The 15,604-nt window shown below is 36.7% G+C and overlaps 2 protein-coding genes across 4 annotated transcripts in view; both read right to left on the reverse strand.

Annotated features, from left to right (window-relative positions):
• Nucleotides 1-11,637, reverse strand: part of LOC148951742 (sorting nexin-14-like) — a 245,188-nt gene extending 233,551 nt beyond the window's left edge. For 2 of the 3 annotated variants that reach the window (XM_089088699.1, XM_089088697.1), the window contains exon 1: nt 11,553-11,637. The gene's annotated coding sequence lies outside the window, so the exon portion shown is untranslated. The other variant, XM_089088698.1, reaches the window with a different exon arrangement.
• Nucleotides 4,822-5,304, reverse strand: LOC148951743 (uncharacterized). The gene has a single exon (XM_089088661.1). The coding sequence runs from the start codon at nt 5,302-5,304 to the stop codon at nt 4,822-4,824; it is 483 nt and encodes a 160-aa protein (XP_088944787.1).
• Nucleotides 11,638-15,604: the final 3,967 nt, after the last annotated feature.

Genomic DNA, 15,604 nt, shown 5'->3' on the forward strand with positions numbered 1-15,604 from the left:
TCATCGCAGGTTATAGACTGTCTTTCATACTTCTACATTACAAACTCTGGTTCACCTTAATGAGCAACTGACAACTGTGGTCTGAATGAATGAACCATTTGCAGGTTTAAAACGCGACTTGAAATACCTCATATCACTAGCTGGTTTAACAAAGCTATGGTTTGGAAAAAAATCTGACATAGTTGACTGTTTGATGGCAGAGCTTGAAGAGCCACTGCCCAGCAGTCTGCCAACCATCAACTTAATTGTACTAGAAGGGTCTGTTCTAGTACACCTCATCGTCCCTAAGCCTGGAATTAGTTTTGGTGAATATGCCCACTTGAACTTCGCTACTTACATTAGAAAGCAACAGTCCCAAACGGACACTCAAAGGATTGATCTCGTCTTTGACATCTACACCGACCACTTTTTGATATTGCTTTTTGCAAAGGCCTCACTCTTACCAACCACATAGAAGGTGATGCTCATGTGCTGCTCCATGCCTTCCATCAGGCCCAGTGTGACTATAACTTCATAGCCATCAGAACTGTGGATTCTGATGTAGTTGTGATTGCAACAGCTTTGTTCCAACAGCTTCAGATTGAAAACCGGTTTGTCATCTATGGGCATGAAGCAAAGACGAAAATACTACCCATTCACAATATTATGTATCATCTAGGACCTGACAGGTTTTACAGCCTTCTCTTTTTGCATGTCTTCTCTGGATGCAATATGACTTCTTCTTTTGCTTTTCATGGAAAACATGGTGTTTGGAAGACCTGGAAAGCTGTTGAATCCATTCTTTTGAGTTTTGTTACTCTGAGTAAATGAGGAGCCCTGCACCTAGATAGTCACTTTAAAGATATCCAGCAATTTGTTGTCGTTTTCTACAAAAAATCAAGTGGCTTGTCTTAATGGAATAGTCTGTGGAAGGAGCTTTTCACACAAAAAACAGCCAGGATGGAAAGACTGCCCCCAACAGCGGCTGCTCTTGTGCAGCAAACCAAACGTGCTTACTTGCAGGCTCAGATATGGGCATCATTGTGTTGTCTGGAACTGTTCCCAATGGATCCAGGTTTAAACAGCTGGGTGAAGCATGATGGAAGCTGGGAGCCTTTCCGGACTAATCTTCCTGAGGCAGCAACAATTTGCAAAGAACTGCTTGAATGTGGCTATAAAACAAAGCGCAAAAACAGGTACAAATGTGCAAAAGCTTCCATTAACTGCACAGATCTCTGTTTGTGCAAAGGTTGTGATAATCAGTACAATCAGTAGTGCACTTTTTGTAGCTATAATTGTTAGAAGCCAAATTTCAACCTGTATCCTGTCCATGAGAACCTCATTTTCTTTTTTTAGCAATCTTTATGATGAAACAAGTCAAAATTGGCTATTTCATTCCTATGATCCATGTGATTGTTTAACTATTTTGAAATGCCTGAAGTAGTTCAGTATTCTACATTTTATCATCATAATAATATGCTTCTTACATCTGAAATTCCTTAAGTCAGGCTGTTTCAGTTGAATAAATAATTTTTTTTTTTTTTTTATTTTTTTTTTTTTTATTTTTTTTTTTTTACTGAAAGCTTATTGAGGAGAACTGAAATGGTAATTAATTACTTACAGTCAAAAACGTATGATCTCCTTTGGAATGTTAAAGGGAGGGTATGAGTTATGGCATATAAACCATGGTTATGAAACTGGTCAATCCTGAACCAAGAATCCGATTGCAAAAATAATCATATTTTTGGAATTGAGAGATTCAAATTAGTCAGAAAAGAGACCTTAAACTTGGTCATTGCTCATTCTCAAAATTCACATTTTTTTCTTCATGAGGAAAAATACAAAGTAGCACAGAACTGCAGAGACAAATTTGAATTTGGAACTTAGTCAATTCTTCAAATTTTCATGTTCACCAATTTTTATGCAATTACAATGAAAAATACAAAGTCAGAAAGCAGATGTTACTCAGAAGTGCATGGAGCATAGTGATAAAAATGATGATAACTCAGTAACCATGAGTTAGATGAAAAAAGTAAGCACATTTTTGGGATCAAGAGAGACAAATTAGTTAGAAACAACCCTCCGATTGGAGAAATTTCCCACTCTGAAAGTCAGCTATTTTCCCCACATGGAAAAACGCAAAACGGCATGATAATCATGTCAGAAAATGTGGTTCTGTCCCAAGTCAGATTCTCCATATTTTTTTGCATATGTCTGCCATATTTCATGCTTTCACCATAAAATGAACAAACCTGAGGCTTATGTACCTACTTGTACCACACGACTAGGAGACAGTCAGAACAACTTTTAAAGCAGCATTATAAAACCACAAGAGGAAATCGTTTCTTTAGCCAGAGAGTTGTCAACCTATAGAGCCAGCTTTCAGAATAGGCTACACTGTATCTGCTGAGTCAACAAACTATTTCAAGTGCAACATAGACAGCATGAGGCTACAACAGGTGTTTCTGTACAACTGGGAGGCAGCAAAATTCTCAACAAGAATGTAACAAGCAACCAAACAGCCTGCAGAGATCACCACAGAGCATGATAAGGATGGAAATCCTTATTTTCACTTTGTGATTTAAGGTAATTATTAGGCAAATGAAGACAAAACAATACAAGAATAAACATGACAAACCTGTTGCTTAAAACAATAAATAGCTATAGTGGAAGAGTCATTTGCATTATCATCAGCACCTAGCAACAAAGAAACCAAGTTTTTGTTTTCACAAACAAAAACATTATGTATAGATACTACTACAACTACTATTAAAAACTAATCCTAGCAATAAGTCACCCAAGACCAAAACAGAAAGGTATATACATTTTATCTATTCATTTTCTGTGGCTTGCTATATGAGCTTGATAGAACACTGAAAAATGACATGCTTGAGAAGCAATTATTTATCCTAAGCTAGGGATCAAGGGGATTCTTGGGCTAGCATGATGTTTATACAAACTCATGAAAGACCATTATCCTAGAAATAAGAAAGGGATAGAATTCATTGCTTAAATTATACTCCCAAGCCCTAACCTTGGCTGTATATTTTAACCTGAGTGTCTTATGTTCCTAAGACAAAAAAGTCAAAATTAAAATAATGAGTTGTTCACTATTCTTCTGAGTTAGAAGAATTGAACTTTCAGAGATGAGTTTGGAGCCTGATTTATGCCCCAACAGGGTGTTTTCAAGTTCATATCCCTATTTGTAAGGCTTACAAGATAGCATGGAGGACATTTACCCTTACCTACACTTCTGAAACCTTTGACTTCAAGTTTTGAAAACTTAGGTGTAATGTTTGGAGGATGGCATGATTTTAAGCTGTATGTCTACTTAAAAAATATTTTTCAACATTTTTCAAAACCTCATATGTCAGGATTTAGCAAAGGTATAGGGGCCAATAAATTGCTATTGATCCTTATTTGTGTTGGGGAGAGTGATCCATACTGAGCTGGATTTTGGAAAAGTGGATTTTCTCACTGCCTGTTGGGTATTTTGTTACTTCTCTTGCATCATAACATAGCACATAACAAGTAGTTTTTTTGATAATTTTTGCAGATTTTAATACTGGCTCCATCTAGGGAAAAATCTCAGTGGATCCCTATTTACCACCTGACCCAGTATGTACCGGGGGTGGTGCATGGTGAGCCACCTTATGGTGCATACTGGATGGCTTGAAAACGTTCAAATAAAAAATCATTTGTTTATTGTGTTAAAATGGTACAAAGGTGAACAAAACTTCTAAAAAATGAAACAAATGACAGTCATTTGTTTATAATGTTAAAGCGCTAGAAAAGTAAGAAAACTAAAATGGTAAGCTATAAAAAAAAAACGTTTGGCAAGAAATGGAAACTACAGATGTTTACCAATCCTCAAAAGTAAAGAAAGAAGATGCCCTTGAAGCTGTCACTTTTGCTGGGATCAGGTTTGAAATCTTCTTCAGAATATCTTCACGGGGATACACAATGACGTCTTCTTTTTCAGGCCACTTCCACCTATTCACTCCCGCCATGCTTAGAAAACTAACTTGGGCAGAGTCTTTGTTCTTTACCTGAACCACTCCAGGGAAATATTTGCCTTCATAAAAAATTTTCACGAAATCGCCAATTATAATTGTGTTGAACAGTCTGTCCTCTGGACATAGCTCGTCTTCTTCCTCCTGTCCAATGTGAAGCAACAAATCATCACTGTCATCATGGAGTGAAAGGCTTCCATCACTGTCTTCGTCAAACTGTAAAACCTGCTTTGCTGCTTGCTTTTGCACTCCTCTTGGCTTTGCAGCTTTATCCTTTCTGCTGGCTCTTGCTGCTTCCTCTGCTTTGATTTGTTGCTTTACAGGCGTATCAGTCAAGATTTTGGATGATCCTTGCTTCCTACCTCTGAGAGACTGCTTCCTAGGAGCAGCTTTAGCAAAAGGCCTCACCTGTTCTGGACTGAAGGCAATGGAAGATGAAGGTATGTGCACCTTTCTTACATTGTCAGTCATGCTTGCTATTCCAAGTTGAGGGCTGGTACTCGCACCTGTGCTGTTAGCCTCTGGGCGAGAGTCCACAGCTTCCATGTCATGATTTGTGGTACTGCTTGATCTGTTCTCCTCACTTTCGGGTCTGTCTGTGACATCTGAGCACAGGAAATCTTGTTCTGTAAATACGGCTGGGTTGTAAGGCCAAATGCCTGATCTAGCAAACCAACTCTGGATGTTGGAAGGGGTAAATGCGAGTGGAAAGGCTGAACCAACTAGTCCAGCAATACCGTAGATTGAGATGGCTTTTCCCAGATTGCTCAACATCCAATTATCCATTGCCCTGTTATACTGGGCCTTGAATGAGAAATAGAAACTGACATCAAGGGGTTGTAGCCTGTGGCTGCACGTGTGGGGGAATAGTCAGTAGGACTATGCAATTCTTCTTGGCGAATTCCAGTGCATTTACCAAGATATGGGATTCGTGATTGTCTAGTATGAGCAGCTTTTTCTGGTCAGTTGAAGCATGCAAATGTTTGGTGAAATGTTGCAAGTAGTTGCAAAACAGTTCTTGGGATACCCATCCAGATGGGTTTGCTCCTCCTGCCAATCTAGCAGGGCTTCCATTCAGCATATGTGGCTGAAATTTCTTTCTGGGAAAGATCAAGTACAGAGGCAAGAAATTTCCAGTTGCAGCAACTGTTCTGATCACTGTCACTAGAGTTCCTCTTTCTGCTGAAGTAACTTTACCTACTATTTTTCTTCCTTTCTTGGCAAGGACCTTTGGGGACTTGTGAACTGACATCACACCTGTTTCATCTGTGTTGTAAATATCAGCTGCGTCAAAGCAGTTTTTTTCAAGCATAGTGCGCAGGTTGTTGAAAAACTGCATCACATTGTGAGGATTGAAGCGGGTTGCTCAACTGAGGCTGGTTGTTTTAGGTTTCCTCAGTGATAAAGTAGAATTCCGAGATTTGAAACCATACATCCATTCTTAACCTGCTTTTTTGTGGTCAACCCATGCCTGAGGCATTTTTTTCTTAGTTGCTAATGCAAACTGATAAGCCAGTTTCCTGGCCTCTATTTCAGTAAGCCTATAACACATGTTTGAAGCGGTGATTAAGTAAGTGACCAAGGCAGCTTCTTCATTGGGAGAAAACACGGTGACAAATCCATGCTTTCTGGCAAGACTGGCTGACACCTTCTGGTCATCTCTGAAATTCTTGTTTTCATTGTACCACTGCTGAAGCATTGCTCTGAGAATGCCAAACATACTTCCAGCCTTTCAGACACTGATACCTTCATAGACCTAATTCAAAGCTAGTCTAGTATTCTCTTCAGATTCAGCCTGCCATACCGCTACATCCTGTCTGAACTGTTCTATCTGGCCCCTTGGGACTCTTGGCATTTTGAGACTTCTTTCTGGTTGTAGATCAGTTCCTAGAACAAAAGTACTTTGATTAGCAAATCAATTTCTTGAAGAAACTTGAGCAAAAAATCCTATGGTACATAGTGAGCCACTGACCCAGTGTGCACTGGTTCTGAGTGGCTCAGTATGCACTACAGGCCATCTGTTCTTTAAAAGTGAAGCTGCCTGAAGCTGGTTGTAAGAATAGGTAAAAGATGGCACTGCTTATGCTCTCTGATAAATAAGGATTCAAACAAGGTAAAAAACAACCTTCTAGGATAAACGGTAGCAGAAAAGTGCATACAAGAAATATTTTTCCTAGGGTATAACAAAAATGTTAGAGAGATCTGGTGGAAAACAGAGATAGAAACATACCTTCAAAAGTGGACAAAAAAAGTCGGCCATCCTGTAAACTATGTCACATGGCTTAGGTGTCCTTTTTCAACTCAGTAGATGGCAGTTAAGCTTAGTGGCTCACTATGTACCTATGCTCAGTATGTACCACTTACCCCTAATTCTATTTCTCAGAGTTCCACTTATGCACAAAATATGACGTCCCCTTGCCTCCCCCTCCCTCACACTCTGAAAAGTTCTGCTTGACACACACCTGTTATTCTCAAGATGTTGTACATATATAATTCTGATAGCCCAGGTACATAACTTCTTTTAAAATTACTTATGTCCCACCTTCAAGTCAAAATTTGATGTTCATTTGACCCCATAATATGTCCTGTAGTTTAAAATTGATCCCCTAAACTGCTGGCTGCTAAACTATGTAGTGTAAACTGCTGTCTTTGAGATACTACAGATATGTATTATCACTATGCATTGTGACTTTGTTTGTTTGTATTAGTGTTTTTGAATGGTTTTCTGTGCATTAATTGTTTTGATTAAAAGTTCAAATTGAATCCTTTAATTGTATTTGTATGTTCTTTTGTGGCCATGGCCCTGTGGGTATTTTTTGTGTCTAATATACTATACTAAGTGATTCTGATAACCTGGGTGTACATAATATCTTTTAATCCAAATTGCTTCTCCACCAGGATATTCTAGTGCAACAGTAGCTCACAGCATCAAAAACTTTTAATGGATCAGAGACCAGACTTTGATCACTTCCCTTCTGCCTCCACCTCCCAAGTCAACATTTGAGTTTTACTCTACACAATGCCCCATGTAAATGCCAGCTTGTCCTGAAAGCCATGGCTATGATATTGCAGATAAGCTGTCACCTGGCAGAACATATCATTGTTTGATTTAGATTTCTATTTAACCATCAACAGATGATAGGTTCTATAGGGGCTTATCAAGCAAAAAGCTTATCCTTACCCTTATTAGAGGCTTATCATTTAGGTGACCTGGAGAAAAAATACTTTTAGGCTGTCTACCCATAAGTCAAAACTTTGAATTGGCTCTTCTAGAAATTGATGAAAGTTTCCAACTTGATACCCCAAGCTATTCCAGGGACATTGCAGATATGGTGTTTGAATGACTTCATACTACATAGTGTCTTTCCCTTTCTACTTAGACAGTAGGCCTACTTCAAACACTACTTTTACTTAGACAGTAGAAAAAATTCCCTTTCTATTAAGGCATGAATAAGTTATATGCTCCATAGGGGCTTATATTGTAAACATGATAAGCTAGATCAGATATACAGCATTTTTAGCTTCTTCTCCCCCCCCCCAAAAAAAAAAACACAATTTTGAATTTCCTTTCTAATTTGTATGGGGCTTGTAGTGCAAAAGTGTTTAGGTGGATTAGAGACAAAGAAATTCATCTGCCTCTCCCCCTTCATTGCAAAATTTGAAATCCCCTTGCCTACAGCCCCTCCCCTACTATTCAAAAGTTTTTACTGCAGATTCCAAGAAATTCCACATATGCTATTTTGATAGCCTGAATATGTGTAGTGTCTTCAGAATTACCTCAACCCTCTTTCTCAAGTCAGAACTTGAGATCCAGTCAACCCTCAACATTTCCTGAAAGTTTCAATGCAATCTTCTAGGCTGTTCTTGAGATATGGTGGATACTATATTTTGTTAACCTAGATAAACATACTGTCTTTTGATCCATGTGCAAAAATTTTAGTCCTACAGGAAGCTCAAATGGCCAAAACCATTAGGCTGATTTGAGAAATTACATGCTAAGCCCTTCTCTCAAGTTAAATTAAAGGTCTGTATACCTTATCTGTCAAAAACTAAATTCTCAAAAGTTTCAACTGGATCTCTCAAACCATTTTCAGGATACTGCAGATATGTTGTTTTCATTACCTGACAGTATATAATGTCTTTTGATTTATCTTGCTACTTAACTATGAATAGATTCTAAGTGCTCTAGCAGCTTATATATTGACAAACAGAAAAGAAAAGAATAAACAATTATTACCAAAATCATTATTTTTGTATATCAGACAAGCTAGGTCATAAAATATCTTAGAACTCTTTATTTCTATATAGGTCTTTCAACAGACATGAAAGTTTTTGTTTTGGGTTTGGTTCTATTATTGTTGTTTGTAAAACTCTCTGATAATTATTATAAGCAATCCAGAATTAGAATAAGGTCTTCTAATCTCTGCATTTGCCAGGGATGCCAGTTATGGAGTCTTGTATATATTTAGCATCTATATAAACAATATGTCTATTAGCTAGGACATAGGCCAGCAAAAGTAGCCCAAAAATTTATCTAGGGCAAGGGTTTGAGGTAAACTTAGAGCATTTTATATTACTGACAAACAAATAGGGTAAACAGAGCCTACCACTCAATGCCTTTTTGCATGCTCTTTCTGAATATAATAACAGCATTACTTGGAAATTCAATTTTAACCCCTTTATGGATCCTCAAAGATGATACCTTTTTTCTTATTTTAGATACTGCTTAGCCTATATAATGCTGTTAGTATTGCTATTGTTTTAAAAAGGTTTACCCATAAATTGAAAAAACTTTAACAAAATCAAGAACCAGAAAATGGTAAAATTCTATTTTATCTATTTTCGGCTATCTTGGAGAGGGGTTAGGTTAGGCAAATAAAACTTTCAGATATGGGTCTACAGGCTAAAGTATGTCCCAGGAATGCATTTTAAAGTAATCCACTCATTCTCTCTCTAGAGTGTCCTGACCTTTGATGAGCTTTAAAAGTCTGTGTGTTATAGAAGTGAAACCTTGTAAAATAGATCTTCTACTTAAATGAAGTACAACAAAATCATTTTCAACTTCACAACTTTGCTAAATCCCAATTTGTAAGGTTTTAAAGATATGCAAATACATTTCCAAAATCTGGAAAAAAACAAAAAACATTGATATGGCTTAAAAATCTACTCAAATATCAGGAATTGCATTTTCAGAACTAAAGCCAGTGAAAAAGAAACTGATAACTGAAAATTAAGGTAAAATGTTGTTTTGTCAAATTTCAATAGGTATAGACTTGTCATGTAGGCAAATTTCAGGAACCTCTCAAGGGAGAAGGAGTAGAGGTAGGAACTTCAAAATACCTTCCTAGGACATGCTTTAGCCTGTAGACCCACCCCTGACAGTTTCATTTTCCTAACCTAACCCTTTTCCAAGATAATGAAAAGTAGCTAAAGTAGAATTTTACCCCAAAAAAACATGGGAAATATTTTATTTGGTCAATATATTTGCACAGGGGGGGGGGGGGCGAGCAACATTTGACTATTAAAGTCATTGGTTCTTTATACTCTAAGCAACAAATATTGTCATTTACTCTTGTATAGAAAGTACTATAAAGTCAAACAAGAGACAATATTGTGTTTTCTTTAAACATGGAGAATGATACAGTCTTCTGTATGACTTTTTAAACATCAAATTATTATAGAGAAGTATGAATAAAGTTATAGGCTACAGAAGACATTTTGGTTTTCATATTTTATATATGATCCACTAAAATGTCATACAGAAGAAATTATATTACCCCACTCATACATAGAGAAAACCACAAAAAGTCATACAGATGACTTTTTATAGCCTAGGCCTACACAATTTCATATATGGAGCAGCCTGAATAAAGTCATACAGATGACTTTTTATATATCATTCTACTATAAAGCATTATGAATAAAGTCATACAGATGACTTCATGTCTCTTGCTATTAGCCTATAGAGCAAACATGAATTATGTCTTACATAGGGTGAAAAACCAGTATCCAATTGAGCAAAATTATGTAAAACTAAAACCCTTACATCATGTTACCAAAGAGGAATTGGACAAAATTGTACATATCTGAGAAAAACTAAAAATCTAACCTCTGTATCATTGGGGTTAGCCTATTAACATAATGTCTTAAGTTCAAACAGTCACAATTAGACTATTTGTGTATTGATTCATCAGCTTAGGCCTGTTTTTGGAAGTGCAAATAGGCTCTTTTGGATGTATAGGGGCCTATATTATTTCATTATTTCACTTTTCTCCACAAATTAGCAAAAAGCGATTCCTTTTTGATGCTATAAATTTAATTTTCATTGATTGATATTTATTCTTTAAATCAGAAATATTAAAAAACTGTATGGCTTTATTTTTGCTTGCTCTATAAAAGAATGAGGTAATGTTTTACTAAATACCAAATCATATTATTGAGTTAGGAATAAATTGAATACACCATTTGATGCCCTTTTTTTATGCTGATTACAAATATAATAATCATTTCTATTGGAAATGAATTTCAGCTTCCCCCCCCTAACCTAACCCCCACCCCCATATTTGCAAATATATATCCTGAATTGACATATATATGGGGGGGGGGGCGAAAATTCATTTCTAATAGAAATGCTTATTATATTTGTAATCAGCATAAAAAAGGGCATTGAATGGTATATTCACTTTATTTGAAACTCAATAATATAATTTGGTAAAAATTTACCAAGAATGAGGCATAAAGTCATCTGTATGACTTTTTATCATTCTACATAATAGGAGAAAGCATGATATTGTCTTCTGTTTGACTTTGTACTGTATTCTATATAAGAGTAAATGACAATATTCTATCACTCAGATATAAAGAAAAAATGTTTCTACATAGCCATATGTAGGTAACTGAGCCTATGGTGAAGCTGCAGTTGAAATGTGTTAGCTACAGTAATTCTGCATATAATGAAGTAGAAAATATTATATAGCAGAAAATAAGAGAAAAAGGTATCATCTTTGAGTATCTGTAATGGGCTCAAAATTGAATTCCCAAGTAAAGAAATTGTTAGCCTTGGCTATATTTGAAAGAGCATAAAAGGCATTTAGTAGGTGTGTTGCCTAGCCTAGTATGTTCATCTTATTTATAGCCTAGGTCAGTAATATAATGTCCCAAATTTACCAGATTTGAAAGTTGGTAAATTTCTACCAAATCATATTATTGAGTTTGGAATACAGTGAATACATCATTTGATGCCTATTTTTATGCTGACTACAAATATAATAGCCTAATCATTTCTATCGGAAATGAATTTCAGCCCCCCCCCCCATATATATGCTAATTCAGGGTTAGGATGTAGAAATATATACCCTGAATCGGTATATAGAGGGGGGAGGGGTTGAAATTCATTTCTGATAGAAATGATTACTATATTTGTAATCAGCATAAAAAAGAAATCGAGTGGTATATTCACTTTATGCATAAGTCAATAATATGATTTGGTAGAAATTTACCTGAAAGTTTTCTGTATACATAAATTCCATTAGCTTGCTTTTGTTTGAAGGCAAAATTTACCAGATTCATTGTTTTTCATAAAAAAAAATATTTCTATAGTCTCAAAAATTAATCGACTTCCTTGCTAAATGATGCTTAATTTTTTTTTCTACTGCCGTTTACTGATAATAAGCTAAATTAAGAATTGCTAGCTTGCAACAAAATTAGCCTAAAATACGTCAGGAAAAAATTCTACTGTCGGATAGGATAACTTTTTATCCTTGTGCTCAACGATTCTTGTGTTCTGGCTTATTTTTAAGGTAAAAACCAATAGCAAGATGGCAAAATAAAGTCCAAGACAATTAGTATTTATTGTACTAATTTGGATTAAGCGAGGGAACGTTAATTACTACTAAAGATGTGGATTAGCTTTCTTAGCAGTTTCTTAAAAATTGGGAAAGGGACCAGAAGGCTATTTTCTAGGGGTGGACAAACCTAGAAGAAATTTTCCTGGATTCTAATTTTCAATTTTCACCGTTGCTTTACTGCATAAGACATACGCAGGTATGTTTAATTAAATTTTCTATTAAGTGAACATGCTTGGTACATTAGTAATTTCCAATTATAGGCTGCGTAATAACATTTATATTAATTTTTGTTACAATAACATTTTGTTACAAAATAACATTTAAATTGGAAAAATCAATTTTCCAATTATAGGCTGCGAAATAAGTTGCTAAAGATTTTGAATATGATTTTTGAAAAGGGGGAAGTACCTAACGATTTTAGGAAAACCTTAATTAATCCACTTTATAAGAAAGGTGATAAAAGTGAGTGTGGTAATTATCGAGGGATTACTCTGGTCTCTGAAGGTAGTAAATTACTTAGTAATATGATACTTTTTAGACTGAAAGATGCCGTAGACAAAGTTTTAAGAGAAGAACAGTCTGGTTTTAGGAAGGGTACAGGATATGTCCACCAAATTTTTACTCTTAGATTAATAATTGAGAAGTGCCTGAGTTTTCAAACAGCTTTAGTCCTCAGTTTCATAGACTATGAGCAAGCGTTTGATTCTGTTGATAGAAGAACTTTAGTAAAGGTTTTATTCTTGTATGGTATACCAGACAAATACATTAAAGTGATTAGTGCTATGTACGAGAATAACACTGCTGCGGTTAAGGTAGGAAATGAGGTTAGCAGCTAGTTTTGTATTAAATCAAGAGTTAAGCAGGGTTGTGTTCTATCCCCTTTATATGGATTATTTTGATGGCATTTGTCTTAAGGAGCACAGGAAATGCAATGGGAGACCACAGAATAAAATAGGGAGGAAAAAGTCTCCTGGACTTAGATTATGCTGATGATTTAAGCATCCTAGATGAAAGTGTGAGCAAAATGAATGAATATTTAGAGGTTTTGCGAGTTCGGGATGCTAGAACAAGGTTAAAAATTATTGCTAAGAAGACTAAGACCCTAAGGCAAGGAATAAGTGAAGATATAAAGGTGACGATGGGTGACGAAAAGATCGACCAAGTGAACAGTTTCACTTTAACTTGGTAGTATTATTAGTAAAAATTGTTGGTGCAGTGAAGATGTCAAAGGTAGAATAGCCAAGGGTCAGGGTGTTTTTTATAGTAAAAAAAGTTTGGAAGAATAGGAAGATAAGTCTGCAAACCAAGATTAGAATAGTAGAAGCTACAGTGATGAGATGTTTTCCAGAGAAACTGCTTAAGGATTGTTCTGGGTACTTGAGATATCCATTTGTTCTATAAATGGTCAAAAGGTCACGTGACGAGGCTTTTGGGGTTGACCCAGCCCCCAAAGTCTAGGGGCAAGGGTTGTTTGCTATGCCATGAGGGCATATACTGTTTTTATGGAAGGAGTGTTTGTGTGAACTTTAGAGGAGGTTTATTTGATTGGCAATGTGTTGTTCTAGCTCTCGTTTCAAAGGCACCGCAATAGCGCTTCCTAAGTAAAGAACGATGTTGGTAGAATGTATAATTTTTTTTCCTTAGACCAGGGCACTTTGTTTTGAAGGATTTGTCATAGAAACTTCGAAAAGGGCTCATTTGATTAGAAATGTGGAGTGGCTAGTGCCCTTTTTAATAGTCGAAAGTGATAAGAGGGCAACTATTCCTCCCCCCAACGCCCAGCATTCCCCCGAACACATCCAATCAAAATTTTGGGATAGCCATTTTGTTCAGCGTAGTTAATTTCCAGATAGAAAATATATTTTTGAGGAAGTCACTCCCCCACAACCCTCAGGGCAAGGGTTTGAAGTTATACCCTGGGGGCAAATAAGAACGATGTCTGCACAATGTATTATTTATTAATTTTTTTTTCTTTAGACCAGGGCACTTCGTATCGAAGAAGTTGTTTTAGAAACTTCAAAAAGGGGGCTCATTCAATTAGAAATTGGAGTGGGTTGTGCCGTTTTTAATAGTCAAAAGTGATTGGAAGGCAACTAACACCCCTTTCACACCCACTATTTCCCGAAACACATCCAATCAAAATTTTGAGATAGCTATTTCGTTCAGCATAGTTGATTTCCAGACAGAAAATATGTTTTTGATGAGGTCACTCCCCCAAAACTGTCAAGGCAAGGGTTTTAAGTTATGCCCTGGGAGCATATAAGAACGATGTTGGCACAATGTATTTTTTCCCTTAAACCAGGGAACTTTTTATGTAAGAAGTTGTCGTAGAAACTTCGAAAAGGGCTCATTCAATTGGAAATCGGAGTGGCTTTTACCCTTTTTAATAGTCCAAAGTAAATGGAAGGCAACTAGCACCCCTTCCACGCCCATTATTTCCCAAAACATATACAATCAAAATTCTGAGATAGAAATTTTGTTCAGCGTAGTTGATTTCCAGATCGAAATTAAGTTTTTGAGGAGGAAACTCCCCCATATCCCTCAGGGCAAGGGTTGTAAGTTATGCCCTGGGGGCATTAAAGGTTTTTATAGAAAGCGTTGTCGTAGAAACTTCAAAAAAGGCTCATTCGATTGGAAATTGAAATGGCAAGTGCCCTTTTTAATAGTCGAAAGTGATTGGAGGGCAACTAACGCCCACCTTTTCCCCAAACACATCCAATCAAAATTTTAAGATAGCCATTTTGTTCAACGTAGTTGAAAGTTCTGGAAATTGGGTCTTTGAGACTGGCAACCCCCCCCCCCATAGCCCGCAGGGCAAGGGCTGTAAGTTATACCCTGGGGGCATATAAGGTTTTTATAGAACCTGTTGTCGTAGGAACTTCAAAAAGGGCTCATTCGACTGGAAATTGAAATGGCTAGTGACCTTTTTAGTAGTCGAAATTAATTGGAAGGCAACTAACACTCCCACCATTTCCCCAAACTCATCCAATCAAAATTTTGATATAGCCTTTTTTGTTCCGCTTAGTTTAAAATTCAGGAAATTATACCTTTGAGCAGGGAGCTCCCCCCAGAGTCTTCAGGGCAACAGTTACAAGTTATGCCCTAGGGGCATATAAGTTCTTACTGAAATCTATGTCGTAGAAACTTGAAAAAGGGCTCATGCGATGGGAAATCCAAAGGTGTAGTGTCCTTTTTAATTTTCGAAAGTGATTTGAGGGCAACTATCCCCCCTCTCACGCCCACCTTTCCCCCAAACACATTCAATCAAAAGTTTTATATAACAATTTTGTTAGGCGTAGTTTATTTCCAGATAAAAATTATGTTTTTGAGGAGGACACTCCCCCACAGCCCTCAGGGCAAGGGTTTTTAGTTATGCCCTGGGGTCATATAAGGTTTTTATAAAAAGTGTTGTCGTAGAAACTTCAAAAAAAGGCTCATTCGATTGGATATTCAAATGGCTTGTGCCCTTTTTAATAGTCGAAAGTGATTTGAAGGCAACTAACCCTCCTCTCATGCCATCTTTTCCCCAAACACATCCAATCAAAATTTTGAAATAGCCATTTTGTTCAACATAGTTGAAAGTTCTGGATATTAGATCTTTGAGGATGACAACCCCCCCCCCCCCACAGCCCACAGGGTTGTCAAGGGTTGTAAGTTATGCCATTGGGAACAATGGCTCATTCGATTGGAAATTGAAATGACTAGTGCCCTTTTTAATAGTCGAAAGTGATTGAAAGGCAACTAACACCATTTCCACGCCCACCA

The sequence above is a fragment of the Artemia sp. Qi Xiang Cuo genome, chromosome 5 (genome assembly GCF_049724085.1).
Source record: "Artemia sp. Qi Xiang Cuo chromosome 5, ASM4972408v1, whole genome shotgun sequence".
Lineage (NCBI taxonomy): Eukaryota > Metazoa > Arthropoda > Branchiopoda > Anostraca > Artemiidae > Artemia > Artemia sp. Qi Xiang Cuo.

Bases quoted from the DNA above. Each gene is read 5' to 3' on its own strand.
- LOC148951743 (XM_089088661.1), bottom strand. From the start codon at position 5,304: ATGCTTGAAAAAAACTGCTTTGACGCAGCTGATATTTACAACACAGAT.